Below are 14,603 nucleotides of genomic sequence, written 5' to 3'. Positions count from 1 at the left end.
ATCATGATTCTATGGTGGCTTTCATTTTGGTACCCTTGTCGTAAGCTAATTATTTTTTCAAGTTGTATGGAAGGTATGCCATCATCTTGAAAACCCACTGGCATCTAAAATTTTGTTGAGTAGAAAATTTATTTTCTTTAGAAAATATTTTCGACTTTTTTAACTGATGATTGAACAGTTGGGATTTTTGATGATTGTGGCTAGAGCATCTTAGTCATGCACCTAACGTAACTTCCTTTGCATTAATTAATGTGCGCTCCAATCATACCTCCTTCAATTTGAATCAACTTGATTTGACCTCTATTCTCCATTATTGTAAAATAATCAGGTTTTCAATCATTTTTCTGCTCTCCTCGAAATTATCACCAATTTTTATTTATTTTTGACTCTTTCCATCTCAACAACCAACCTTATCTCATAGATTTCCCATCCACCAAACAAACAATTGTTGCTCATCCCTCCATTTTATCGGAATCCTTAATCTTGTCACGCCCTTTATTCTGTCTTGTCACTTCCTTTATTCTGTCTTTGAGGCCAAGTCTCTGATTCTAACTTCTTTGGAGATTTTTTGTTGGCATCGTAGAGGATTGATTAAATTTGAAAATTATCCTTTAAGTTTCATTGGGTATTAATCTTTTAAGGTATAAATTCAAATTTACATTTTGCTTTTGTTTTTTTTTTACTTTTTATGTTAATTGAAGTATAATTTTTGTCTTATATTATTTTAGTCTCGCATCGATTAGAAATAGAGTTGATTTGCAACTCTTGTAAGATTGTATTTCTATTAGTTTTAAAGTTAATGGAGATGGTGAACATACTCACATAGGATACAAGGGTTCAAGAGGAAAATTTGAGGTTCTAATTGTGATTTAGATTGTTGGTCTGAAAATCTTAATGTTTGCGTATAGAGAGTGCAAAATCTTGAATTTAAACTTCACTTAGGTACACGTAAAAGCTTGTTTCAATTATGTTTTTGTTTTTTTTCATTTTGTACTTATTGTTTAATTATCATTATGAGAGTACACATTATTGCTAAGTTTGAAGTTACTTTCCAATTAGAGTATCCTTTTGAAATGTTGATTGTTGTATTTTGGAAAGCGAACGCCTATAGATTGTGGTATCGTAGCATAGGCAAAATACGCTTTAAGATAGTGTGTCTTGCATGCCTCAACCATTACTTTTAGCTTAAGTATTTTCTCTTTTCATAGAAATCAATACCTAATTTTCAACATTTTTACCTATGCTAAGGATATTAATAAAAATTGGATAGTTGAGTAGAGAGTTCGTACAAATTGCATTCATTTAACTGTATTTGGATGTCCAACTTCTTGGAGTTGCAATCGTCCTCAACCTCCCTTGAGTTACGGCCAACTAGTGTGAGAGTTACTTGATCCCAAAAAATTGCAATCGGCCCACGACTTGTAATTGCTTCTTGAAAGTACACTTAGATTAATGTAACCATGGAAAAAACTTGGGGTATTTAGTTTGGATGGTTAGATTTTGATTTTAGATTTTAGAGTTAGATTTTGGAAATTGATTTCTAAAATCTAGAATCTCAATGGACAATGATGTTACTTGAAGTTGCTTTTTGAATCTAGAATTAAAATATCGTTTAACTGTTATAATCCAAAATAATATATACCTTTGCGCGAAATATGTCATTCTAGATTCCTTCTCCATTTTCTATGTTGGCTGATTCCTTATTCTGATTATAGGAGAATTATTTTTATAACCCAAAACATAGTGCCAGATTCTTGAATATGATTATGGGCAGGAATCAGATTGTAGAATCTGATTCAAATGTCCGCCCCTTGATTTTACTTTCTTAAAATAGATCAAAATATCACATATCTAGGGTTAACTTTGCGACCAAAGAGCCAAAAAAGATTCACTCAATATTGGAATAATTGTTTGGTCCCACTTTAGAGAGAAAAGATAGGATTCCATGTGACCTATTTATTTCCACAGGACTGTTATTATTAATATTATGAAGGAAAACTTTAGGCCATGCAGATTCCCATTGCTAGGACTTTGAGCTAAAATAATTAGAGATGTCATATTTATATTTAATATAAATATATTACACAATTTCAATGGCCAATATGAGAACCTCTGTAAAATTTTGAATCGATGAGGGTAGTTTTATGTACGCTTTCTGTAAGAGGTTTCAGGCGTGCGTCCCTATTAAAATTTTGCTATTAAATGTCATAATAAAGGATTTCATCCGTCCGACTTAAAGAGTAGCAATAAAAATTAAGATAGGCTTTGTAGCCCATAGTTAACAACTAAAAATTGCGATTAGTGTTGTCAAATGTAGTAGGAAGAGCCACAATTTCGAAGCAAGGAGGGAATAAAATGGGTTGTATTTTATTTTAATTCCTAGTGATCTGAATCTGAATTTAGTGGTTTTGGATGGGCACTTGGAATACAACCGATTAAAAATGGGTTGGATATGGGTCGATGTCCCTTGATCCGAGTTGGATATGAATCCATCATGACTTATATCCGCCTAGATCCGAATGATATATTACTTTAAAAAGTATATTTTTATATTTTTCAAAATATTTTTTTTTAATATATTATTTTAATATAACATAAATTCTTATAAAACAAAAGAATTATAATAGTAAAATAGAATAATATAACAATTATATACAAAAAAATATGGCAAGAAAATGTTGAACTGTCCGAAATTATCCTACTCAAATAATAAAGTAATTATATTGGGTCAGATTCGATTCTAATGAATGCAAAATGGTTCGGATAGTTTTAACTAATAGGATATGAGTGAAATGTTTAGATATGGATGTGGATATAATCAAATCTGGGCTGAACCAGACCCTTTTAAACCCTAGAAGCAAGGGCAAAAATCAGTTTAGATTGGGTTACATGGACCGAAAGACTGAACATTCATATAGCACTCAAAAGCCATGGTCGCGTGCCACATGCATGGACATCGAACATAAACTTTTACGAATTCCAAAAAAAATAAATTAAACCTAGATCAAGGTCTAACTGATGACCATTTTCAAAGGCTTAGATCATACAAATTTTTTTTTCCAAACTGAACCTAGATCGAGGTCTTAATTAGGTTTCATTTGGACCGACATGGCACTTCGCATGGCTAAAATCAGGACTTGTATCCAGGCACTACATGGTCATTCCATTAATGAAACCTTTTCCCTAATGAGAGAAACTTCATAATTAGTAGACTAAAAGGGGAGGGGAGGGGAGGGGAGGGGCGGGGCAGTGCACAAAGAGTTCTCGTCCAATACAAAAGTTTAAAGCGACCAGTCTACAAACTGTTGGGAGCCAAGCAGTAACGTTGAGCTAACATTCCTCGTTTGTTCATCACACGGGCAACCATTCCAAATTGAAGAGCCAACACAAATGCTTATTTTGGCGAAGCGAGAGATCTTTCTAAAACCTAAAAGTTAATCAGTATTCACAGTGATCTTATAATCTTGAGCTGCTTATTTGTCGCAAGTTATTGCTAATGCATCAAATTCATGTTCCATAGTGAAATGTGTCAAACAAGTTTGTTTTTTCGATCCCTATGGGATCAAAGATTACCCACTTTGCTTCCCTCTTGCAAGTTGTTAATTCAATAAATTCATATCCCACAGTTAAATGTGTCAAATAAGTTTATTTTTTATTTTTTTTATTTTTATTATTATTATCACTATGGGGTCAAAGACTCTACCAAGGTCAAAATCCACCCACTTGTAAATTAAAATCTTTTTTATTTTTTTACTTTGACAAGCAATGTAGGAAATTCAATCCGAAATTTTCAACCTGTGAAAAACAAAAATAGAGAAAAACACATGTCGAAAAAAAGAAAACAATCACACGCACAAGATAGTATTTACGTGGTTCGACAATTTGCTTACATCCACGGAGTTGCAGGGATTTCACTATTATCGAGAAGAATTACAAAGTGCGGCTCAAGTCCCAAAAACGACAACCAAAACCTTAAAAAAATCCTAATCACAAAAAATGACTTCTATATACTGCGCACAGGATTCACAATGGATTACAAAACGGGCCCAAAATTTTTTCTCGGGGACGTTGCCCCCAGGAGGCTTTGTCTATGAGTGCTCTGGCTTGGACTTGTCGGCCCAAGTCTTCACTCCATTGATTAAACCTCAAAAAATCTCCCATCAAAATAACACGCAACATTATTCAGGTCGTCAACCGGATCAAACATAACTAGGATCCACAAAGCCAAACAAGCAGCACGTGCCATCCTACCCCGCACATATACATTATTAAATAATTACCTTTTGATAGAAGGGCATATAAAATTTTAAAGACATGACCTGGGAAGCAAACCTAGTCAGCCTTACCAACTCAACTAACCCCTTGTGATTGTAAATTTAAAATCTTGTGAATTCCATCTAGCACCCTAATAACCTTCTAATATATTTAGATAGACAAAATAATATAATTCTTTAAACATCTAAAAATACGAATTCATGCATTAATCTAATAAGTATGTCTAAAATTACTTCTAAGCTAACTCAATTTTTTTTATTTTCTTTTTTGATGGGTAATGTATGGCCTATATTTGACAACCAATTTGACTAGAGTAATGATTTTGTAACTCAACCTCATGACATGACTAAAAAACTCATCAACGTGCCATGCTTAAAGAATCGTAGATTCTTTTGCTTGAGATACGCAACGGCAAATGGTAGGTTGGTTAGATCAGTTGTGTATCACAAGGGAAAGAATCTACGGTTCTTAGCCCATGCCACGTAGGTGAGTTTTTGAGTCACCCTGTCAGGTTGAGTTATAAAATTAGGCACTCATTTGACTAACATACTTGAGTTGCGAAAAAATCTACCATTATTCTTTATTAATTATATAGTAGTATTATAAGGCATAGAAGCAAGTTCTACATCAAAGTAACTATACCTTTCAGTTTATTATAATAATAATAATAATTATTATTATTTTTAAATAAATGATATTGTGATAAGAAAAGTTTATTATTAATTTTCAGGCAGATTTTTTGATAAATAGTATTGTATTAATGAAACAAAGCCAAGTCGGTCGAGTTGATCAACTTGGTTAGACCTTACAAAAGAGAGCTACACACGCATAGAACAACAAATCCCATCCCATCTGTACAAAAAGTCTTCAAAGTACAGTCCCCTAAACTCCTTGTAAACTTTGGACCAATAGTAGATGAGACCCAAGATAGACATAATCGTATCCGAATATTCTTTCCGTTTCCCTTAAAAAATACGCCTATTCCTTTCAAGCCATATCCCCCAACAAATTGCGAAGGGTGTAATACTCCACAACGTCCTCTTTGGCCCACTAAATGAGTAACCGATTGACAACCAACCAATAAAAACGTCCTTGACAGATTTCGGCAAGCATGTTGAGACCCCATACAACCTAATGTCAAAAGTACAACTTACCCAACACATGGGATGTAGTTTGTGCTTTGGAGAGTTTCTATGCCTACAAAAGATAAAATCTTTTGGTTGGAAGTATTTACATTCAGCTGTTTTAATTTGCTTCTAAATGTGTTCTTTGTGGAATGGCTGAAGAGACCTTTTTGCAACTATTTGGTACGTGTAGATGGCTCAATTGATCTAGCTAGAACTTCTTTAGTAGAAGTTACAGCACTCTAATTCCTAACGAAGGTACTCTATGGAGTAGATCTTTTCTTTTAAAGATCATCCAGCTTCTGTTCCTTGGATAATCTTATGGATTTTATGGCTAGCACGAAAACGCTGGAATTTTTGAAAGTGTTTGATTGTCTTCAAGCACTATTAAACTGAAAATATCCAGTTTGTTATCTGAGATCGCTGCATTTCATCCTATGCAGTAGGCAACAAATAGAAAACTTTTAAAGGTGTATTGGCTCAAACCCAAACCAGGTTGATTTAAGCTTAAAATTGATGGTTTTTCTTTGGGTAACTCGAGTGCTCCAGGGGTGGCTTGCATCATCAGAGATGATGTTGGTGAGTTGGTTATTGAGGTTAGTATTTTTGTGGGTTCAGGTTCAAATAATAGAGCCGAATTTCTTGCACTTGCACTTCTCCATGGATTAAGAGTCCGTTTGGATAGAAAGTAGTTAGGAAAAAAGTAACCTTTTGGAAGAAAATAACTTTTAGAAAATAGAAAGTAATTTTTTTTTTTTTTTTACTTTTTAAAAGTAGTTTTCTAAAATGAATCCAAACAAATTTTTTAACTTTCAAAAGTAAAAAATAAATAAAAATTTATGTAATCCAAACAGGCTCTAAAACTTATGTCCGTGATAGGTAAAAAAATTGGAGATTGATGGAGACTTGAAGTTTCTTGTTGACTCATTGAGGAGTGGCAAAGTCTCTTGGTCGTTAGAAGCCATTTGGGTTGAAGCTAAACACTAGCTTGTTAAATAATTTCCAATGGGAAATTAAATATTTTTTAGGGAAGCCAATGGATTGAGCGGCAGATGCTTTGGCAAACCAATTTGCATGCATCAATTTCCTCGTCTTCTTCCTTGTTTCGTTTGCAATTTTCTCTTCATTTTATTGCTAGAAAATCTTTTAGTTTTATTACTAGAAATTTTTTTAGAGGAAACCTCTTGGGTCTCCCAAATATTCGTCGTTTGTAATCGGGTTGATTAGCTCATTTATAAACAATACAAACTTGCTTGTTTAACAAATATATATATCAGAAATAATTAGATCTAAAACTTTTATTTTTCTTTCTACATTTTGAAAAGATTTTATAATTAGTTGGCTTAACACAATACACACATCAAATATATTAATATTCTTATTTGCATTCATAGGAATTAAATTTAATTTAGTCATATTCTTTTAATGTTGATATCTTATGTGACATAATTTGGAATTTTACCAAGTAAGACGAGAAAATTTTTACAAGATACATCATCAATGATAATATTCATGTTCTCTTCAGGAATAGAGCTAACATCCTCAACTACAAAATTTTGTTTCCACACGCTTCTAATCAAAACTAAAAAGTCCGCCACTCTCTTAATTTCCTTCCAATGAAACACAAATTTGTACGACTGTAGTGAAGTTGCTAAAAATCTGAATCCCTTTCAACAATTCTTTGTACTTCCACGAAGTTTGTATAATGGCCCCAAAGTTCTTTCACTATCTTTGTCGATTGGTCGATGTTGAAGAGAAAGTTTGTTAATGAGCTGAGAATATGACCACATGTATAATCATTATTAAGTGGCTTTCCACATGTTTCTTTCGGATTTCATTCATTGTGGAACTTTCAATAAAATGGGATAAAAAATGTTATAAAATTATGCCCTACTTTGAGGTTAATTAAAAGAAAATTAATGAATTTTCTTTTGCCATCTCTTAGAATTTGATCCATCAAAACTTTGATCAAGTCCCCATGTATTCGTGTTCAACAGATTTTGGTTTTAGATGCCATTATACAAAAAAATTGATCAACTCTAAGATTAATTATTTATGAGTTTAATTTGATGAGTACTCAAATACTCGTCTAAACATTATTTATCTCCAAGTATGTTTAATTAAATAGAAAAGATTCTTAGCATGACAGAAGATTATTCTAACATCCAATTTTTAGTGTGTTCAAATCCTTTGAAAAGACTCTTATTTATAGAAGTTTAAAACCCCTCTTTGGAGACAAAATATCTGTTTGAAGAGAAACAACAATCAAATGGATGAACACAAAGAAAGGGAACAGTATCAATTATTAATCTAGTTTACAACATAATAGAAATTAATTATGTGTGAATAGAAGATGTGGAAACAGTTTGAAAAAAAATAAATAAATTACACTTTTGGTCGATATGTCAATCTAATACTGTTAAATGGAGCCCAAGTGCCAGCTATTGAAGACAAGGACCCTTTACCATCTCTACCCTACCCTCCACAGGAGAAGCTAAGTTAAGATCCTAACCCGTGACTTCACATTGTTCTTATTACAAATAGAATTCTAATAATAATTGATGGATTACAATCGCTCTAAGAAGGATTTAAATAGAAGATTATAAGACTATATATGAAAAGACAATCAATTCTAATATTCTTTGTGATTCGAACTGTTGGAGGTTGAAATCTCTTTCAAGAGTAGGGTACTAAAGATCCGTTGTTGGTATCTAAACTCATTAAGTCGTCGTGATAACATCAAATGAAGGGATTGCACATTTGTACTTGGAATTGGGTTATCGTCTCAAGCCAATTCAAATTGAGCGATTGTCTTTTTTCAGGCAGGAATCATGTCATGACAAAGCATACACTATCATGAAGAAAGATTGTCGACGATTTGCATGCTCCAACCAAATTGGAACATGACAATAGATATTGTACATGCAACCAGAAGGATCAACCTCCATAATGTGACGCGGCAAGGAAATATTTGATTTCATGTGACGTGGCAGGGAAATATTCGATTTCGAACAAAAAATAACCCTTACAGATATTAATCTTAATTCTAATATAAAATAAGAGTCACGATCCAGTATGGTACTCCATTCTCATGCCTACATGGCATGTTTTAATTGGAGAATAAATGCATTCCACTGCATGCCATATTAAAAGTGGCTTGGTTAGGAGCCTTGTTGGCAATCTCTCTTACAATTCTTGAAAATTTTGCAAGTTTTTCGTTTTTTTCAATGAAAGTATTATTCTCCGGATTATTGAACTATTTTGAATAATTCACAAATTTTCAGATAAAACACGTTTTTTTACCAATTTACAAATTTTTAAAAACTCGGTAAAAAAAACATGTTATTGTAACTTGTTGTATGTTGCAAAGTGTAAACTTCTAAGTTGTGACATGTAACACAAGTCGACTTTGAAATAGTCAAATTTTGAAGGAATAATCCACCTTTATAGGTTACAAATGTCTCTTTTATCTTAAAAAAAAATAATGACATAACCCTCTACATTTATTTGAGATTACACCTTAATTTTTTAAATTGATGATTTGTCCATTGACTTTGGTCTTCTTTTATAAACGAAAGAACAATAACCTCATGATCAATGCCTTCATTACACCACTATCATTATTACCATCACCACTATATCATCACCTTCACCATTAACATCACCAATTTCATCATCACCATCACTATCTTATTATTGAATTTTTGACCGAATTTTTATGATTCAAAATCGAATATAACTCAAAATTTTCACATATTGAATTTTTTGCCGCATTTCGAATTGCTAACAATGATTAGGAGCCCGTATTAATTAAATTCCTACCATATAATACACCGTTCCTATTCTATAGGAACTTGACACCCTTTTGATTGAAGTGAGATCTGTTGTTTTGAAAGTTATGTGCTAAGTTGATGAACTAATGGCATGACGCCATGTGTATTAAATGAGCTAAATTGATTGGTCACTGAGATAAAAGTTGGGAACAATTTAAGTGCTTTATTTTTAGTAACTTTTCTATACACATGGCGTTGTGCCATTGGTTCATCAGCTTAGCACATGACTTTCAAAACTGATTCATAAAATGGGTGTTTTTATTGTTTAGGGCACACGTTGAAGTACAATAAATAAACTTTGGAAAATGAATTTCCCAACAAAAAGGCCCTCAAAAGATATGTTTTTACCAAAAATACCCTCAAAATACTTATTTCCAAGGTGTATTTAATGCTGCTTAACGTGTGCCCTTACGCATGGTAACAAGGAAGCAGATCCTCTAGCACAGTTTCAAGGGTTGAAAGAGCGCAACATCAGCCACACAATTAGATTTCACTCTTTAAATATTGAGAGTTCAATAGCCGTTCATTTTTAAAGACATGGATCTGAAGAAAAAAAAACTTGTTTTTTAATTTTTTTTTTATTTCTAAAAATCAGATGTAAGTCATGATCAAAAGAGGGTAGAGATGTTAATTATTTTCTAACATAACTCTCTCTCATCCATTGCAACTGTGCTATAGGAACTGTGTGCTATAGAGGATCCGCTTCCTATTAACAAAACCCTCATAAAAGAAATCCATTGGCATCAAAATTAAATACCATATTTGAATATTGTTGCCATATAAGATTTACCTAAAAATAAGGTTTAAATGGGTCGGATTTTATCCAAAATATGAGTGATCCGAATTCAAATTTAACGGGTTTGGTTTCTCTAAGTATATCCAAATTAAAAAATGGGTTGATATGCCTTGACCCGAGTTGGATTCGGATTGAATACGGATCCATATTCCTATATTTACATAGATCCGAATGATATATTATTTTGTAAGTTATATTTTTATATTTTTTTAAATGATATTCTTCAACAAATAAGTGTTGTGCATAGTAGGCAAGGCATTTTTTAAAAGAGAGAGGTCTTATGTTCAAGTTACCTTACCTTTAAACATTTTCCTTAAAATAACTTTGAATGGTTCTAAATTATTAGACCCGAACAATTAATTTGGTTGAGGATGGTTCGGATATGATTTTAGCTTGTAGGATCCGAATAAAAAATTTGGATATGAATATGTATATACTCATATCCGGTCCAAACCCAACTCGTTTTAAACCCTATTAAAAAACGTTACTAGTCATTGATAAAAAAAAGAAGATGAAAATATGCGCATTGGCCCTTTTTTAATCTCCATATGTCAAGATGGGTCTTTGGGTGGTGATCCACCAGGCTAGTTTAGGACTCCCTCCATTTCCTTATAAGGGCTATGCCCCTTTCTCAATTAATTGATCAACGCCCAGACCAAAGTCGACTTTTAAGGGAGAATCTCCTGCCCTACCTCGAAATTGCTTCCATGGGACCTTACATCATTATGGACTAACTCATTACCATTCTCATCTCTTTGGGTCTTAGTATCTCAATGTAGGTTCCTATGAGAGCATTGGTGAACCTCACTTTAGGGTTTTATTAGTCCACAATTATTTTAAAAGTTTGATACTCACCTTGAATCTTGAGCAACCTAACTCAACTCAATTGAATTTCTACGACTCGGTATGCCAATTCAAATATAATTGAGTCATGGAGTTGACTTCAAAACTAACATAGTGATGGGCATAATGGCTTGGGCCTCTCTCCAAAACGGGAAAGATCTTGAGTTTAAGCCCACAAGGATTTATCCCGACTTACATGATATGTTTAGTTTGTGGGGAATAGCATGTACTCAAGGAATTTGAGAGTGATATGATGCTCTAAGAAGCTAGTTGCCTCACCCCTGTTAGTCATATGTTCATACATGATTGTAAATGAAAAATCCAATGATTATGCTAAATTAACATCTGTAGAATATATTGAATATCTTTAATATAAATTCCAACCGCTAGATTTTGCATTTACACAATTGGGATCATGTGTGAACATATGACTTCCTTTTCCATGAGTATATGGGATCCCAACCCAAAAATAAATGAGAAAGACGTATACCAACTATTGAATTATATTTATGAGACACTCTAAAACTATGAGAAATTGATAGAACAAAGTTTAAGACCAAAACAATGTATCAAATAACCAATTTGGTATTATGCTAAGAAGATCAACTATTGACGCAATTTTTTATCTAAAAAAATGATAGAAATACATAACAAAATGAAGAAGAATCTCTAAATAATTTTCTAGTGAATAAAGACACTTTGAGATCATCAATGGTCAACTTTCAAGGCTAGTTGTTTTCGTCATTGTTGGGTACTAGTGTGGAATTTGCCAAAGAGTCTCTGATGCTCAAAGTATAATCAATCTTAAGTACAAAAATCATAAAAGAAATATTTAACTTAATTATCTTTTTCATATTTATAAACTTATCTAACTCCGAGATTTATACCTTCAATTATGATTCCTAACTTTTATCTCGTCCTAGAAGATAGGATTTATCGTTGAATGAGACCTACCCCATCAAGGAAGGACCATGCCGACAGGTGGTCCATGTATCTCCCGCATGGGACCACATCCCAAAATGGAGGGAACATGTAGACGATCATGATCATTTACGTACTTTTGCCAGTGCAACTAGTCTTATTGCCATCTTATAAAATTTTATTTTTGATTGGATTGGCGTGTGTCAATCACTTGGCACTCTAGAAGTATATCTCCATTTTTAACCATCCAATTATGATTTTATAGGCAAGAACTTTAATCTCTCATCCTTATGAATATTAAATCTGTGACAAGGAAGATTGCATATTTTCTCTTCTCTTCTCTCAACCCAAACATACTCTTAAAGTATTTTTAAATAATCAACTTTTACCAAACATTTCCCTTCTGCAATATTGCTACTAAATTTACACCCCCTTAAATAATCAATTTTTCTCAAACGTTTCTCTTCTAAAATATTAGTATTAAATGTACACCCCCCATTTACTCAATTTTAATATTAATGTTTTACACTCTTTACCACATGACTTGCTCAAATCCGATCGTAATTAAAATCAGTGTTTTAACAATCAGACTAGATCGGGCGGTCTGATTGGGTTGGATTCTCCCAAGTTGCTTTTACTGGTCGAGTCCATTAAAAAACTCAATTTTACAAAAATCAATTGGCTCACTTGGTTCTAGGGTTTAACCACTAACCTAGTCAAGTTGGTGGAAAATGATTTTTAACATACCCGTTCACAATTGATGAATATTTGAGATGTCCTATAAGATATTCCCTTATAAATTAATAGAAAAAGATCAAACTTTGAAAGATTTTAATTAACAGGCAAGATGAATTGCAATGCAGGAAAAATAACACAACCCTCTAAAATTCATGCTTAGGTCATATTTCAAATAAATAAAATAAAATGTATATTTTTCTTTTAAAATAACTTGAACCATGCTTCGAAAATAAACAATCACTAAACTCTTAAATTTCAAATTCAACATGGAAAAGTTTTCTTTTAAAAAAAAAATTTCTTAAAATCTTGTAGTCTACATCGAAGCTTAAGTTACCTAACTTTGAAAAGAAATAAAAAAACAAAAATACTTACATAATATTTTATTTTTTGTTCCGATCGATTTATCGATTCAGTCGGACCACTTTCGGTCGGCCCAATCAATCATTCGGGTCAACAAATCATTTTAAAACATTGATTGTATTGCATAATTAAAATTTTAAAATAATTATTTATTCTATAAATTAGATTAATAGATGTTACAAGAACAAAATATTATTTTACTTCAAGCACAAACATTTAAATTCGTAAAATCATTTCTATAAATACATAAAACCTAAAATCAAACCAAACCTGTTCAACTCAGCCAAAAAAATTTATTTTTATTTTTTTTAAATCCATCAATTTGAATGAAATCTTGGTCGAGTCAAAGCTGATAGGAATCTCCCACTTGTCCAGGTCAAACGATTCTAAAACATAAAATTCAAAATTAAATTTAGAGAAAAAAACAAAAATTAAGCGTTTATCAACACAATTTTCTTCCTATAATCCCGGGAAAAATGGGTTGATGGACGCAATTATAAAATTTAAAAAAAAAAAAAACATTTTCAATATTCTCTAGAGTTTATAGACGATAAGAAAACAGGGCAATACTGCTCTTGAATCGAACACTATAAGATCTCCGTTCTTTCCAATAACCGAGTCAAACCCAACTCGGCCTTCAAAAAACGATTCAACCCCGACTCGCTTAAAAACTCTCCCCGCAATGACTCGACAAACCAACATAGCCCTCCTTCCTTTCCCTCCACCAGCACTCTCGTGGGCCCCACCACTGCCGGAAAACGTACAAATGGTCGAATCTCTACCGGAAAACGTACACATCCCACCGATGTCGTAGATCGCTCCGGCAGTGGGCCCCAGACAATGAAATCTCATCATTTCGTTTCCATCAGCGATGCACCGTGCATCGTCCTCCTCGCTCCTTCTGCCCGAGATTCCAGAAACTGCCCGAGATTTCACAATCTCTCTGTATTCTTCGAATAGGGCAACGGTTTTGGGCAGATTTTGAACCTTGAAGAGCATCTCGATTTGACCTGAGAACGACTTAGCTGACCAACTCGTGTTGAAGATTATCTCCACAACGTTGCGAGATGGGTGTCCTTCTGGAAGCTCGGTTAGGGTTGGGAAAAACGAATCGGGGGTTGAAGCAGGACGAGCAGAGGTATTGGGTCGAACCCGGTTTGTTGGGGTCGAACCGAGTTCAGATTTTGGGGCTTTTGAGAGTAATCTGGCATTTGGTGATGGTGGTGGGTGTTTTTTTCTTGGAATTTTCTTTGTGGTTTGAACGACATCTTTGAGATTTTGAACGGTTTTTCTGCAACTTGGAGAGGGGAGAAGATGGTTTATCTGTTTAGGGTTTGGCATGTAGACGTCTTCGAGAACTCTAGATTTGCACTGTAACGATCTAATCCAACCATTTGCCATTAATGAGGAGAAGAAGAGCTCGAGCTTTCGTTGATTTTGTGCTCCTAATTTATTCTCACACTCATGTAAGAATCAGGTAGGTAACGCTGAAGGATGAAATATGTTATATCGCCTAACTTCACGAAATTACTAGACAACCCTTTTCAAGTGAATCAATGGGCAAGCATGGTTTTTAAAACTCGTCCGAGACTGAGACGTATCGTCCGAGTTAACTCGGTACTTTAGCTGAACGAGACCAACTCACAAAATCACTTTTTTGACCGAGATTTATGACTCACGTTCAATTTTTTGATTTGTCTCACGACAAGTTTC

The 14,603-nt window shown here is 33.4% G+C and overlaps 1 protein-coding gene across 1 annotated transcript; it reads right to left on the bottom strand.

The window, feature by feature from the left end:
* Positions 1-13,410: 13,410 nt before the first annotated feature.
* LOC147393462 (uncharacterized) lies at positions 13,411-14,362 on the bottom strand. Its single transcript, XM_086457199.1, has one exon. It carries the CDS (start codon positions 14,289-14,291, stop codon positions 13,425-13,427), a length of 867 nt encoding a protein of 288 aa, XP_086313325.1. The 5' UTR covers positions 14,292-14,362; the 3' UTR covers positions 13,411-13,424.
* Between the last annotated feature and the right edge of the window lie 241 nt (positions 14,363-14,603).

Source organism: Akebia trifoliata, chromosome 10 (assembly GCF_017979445.1).
Source record: "Akebia trifoliata isolate Shusen 1 chromosome 10, ASM1797944v1, whole genome shotgun sequence".
In the NCBI taxonomy this organism is placed as follows: Eukaryota; Viridiplantae; Streptophyta; class Magnoliopsida; order Ranunculales; family Lardizabalaceae; genus Akebia; species Akebia trifoliata.
Note: the sequence above shows the minus strand (reverse complement) of the source record. Positions and strands in the feature narration are given on the sequence as shown.

Coding starts and splice junctions, on each gene's coding strand:
- LOC147393462 (XM_086457199.1), bottom strand. CDS start 14,291: ATGGCAAATGGTTGGATTAGATCGTTACAGTGCAAATCTAGAGTTCTC.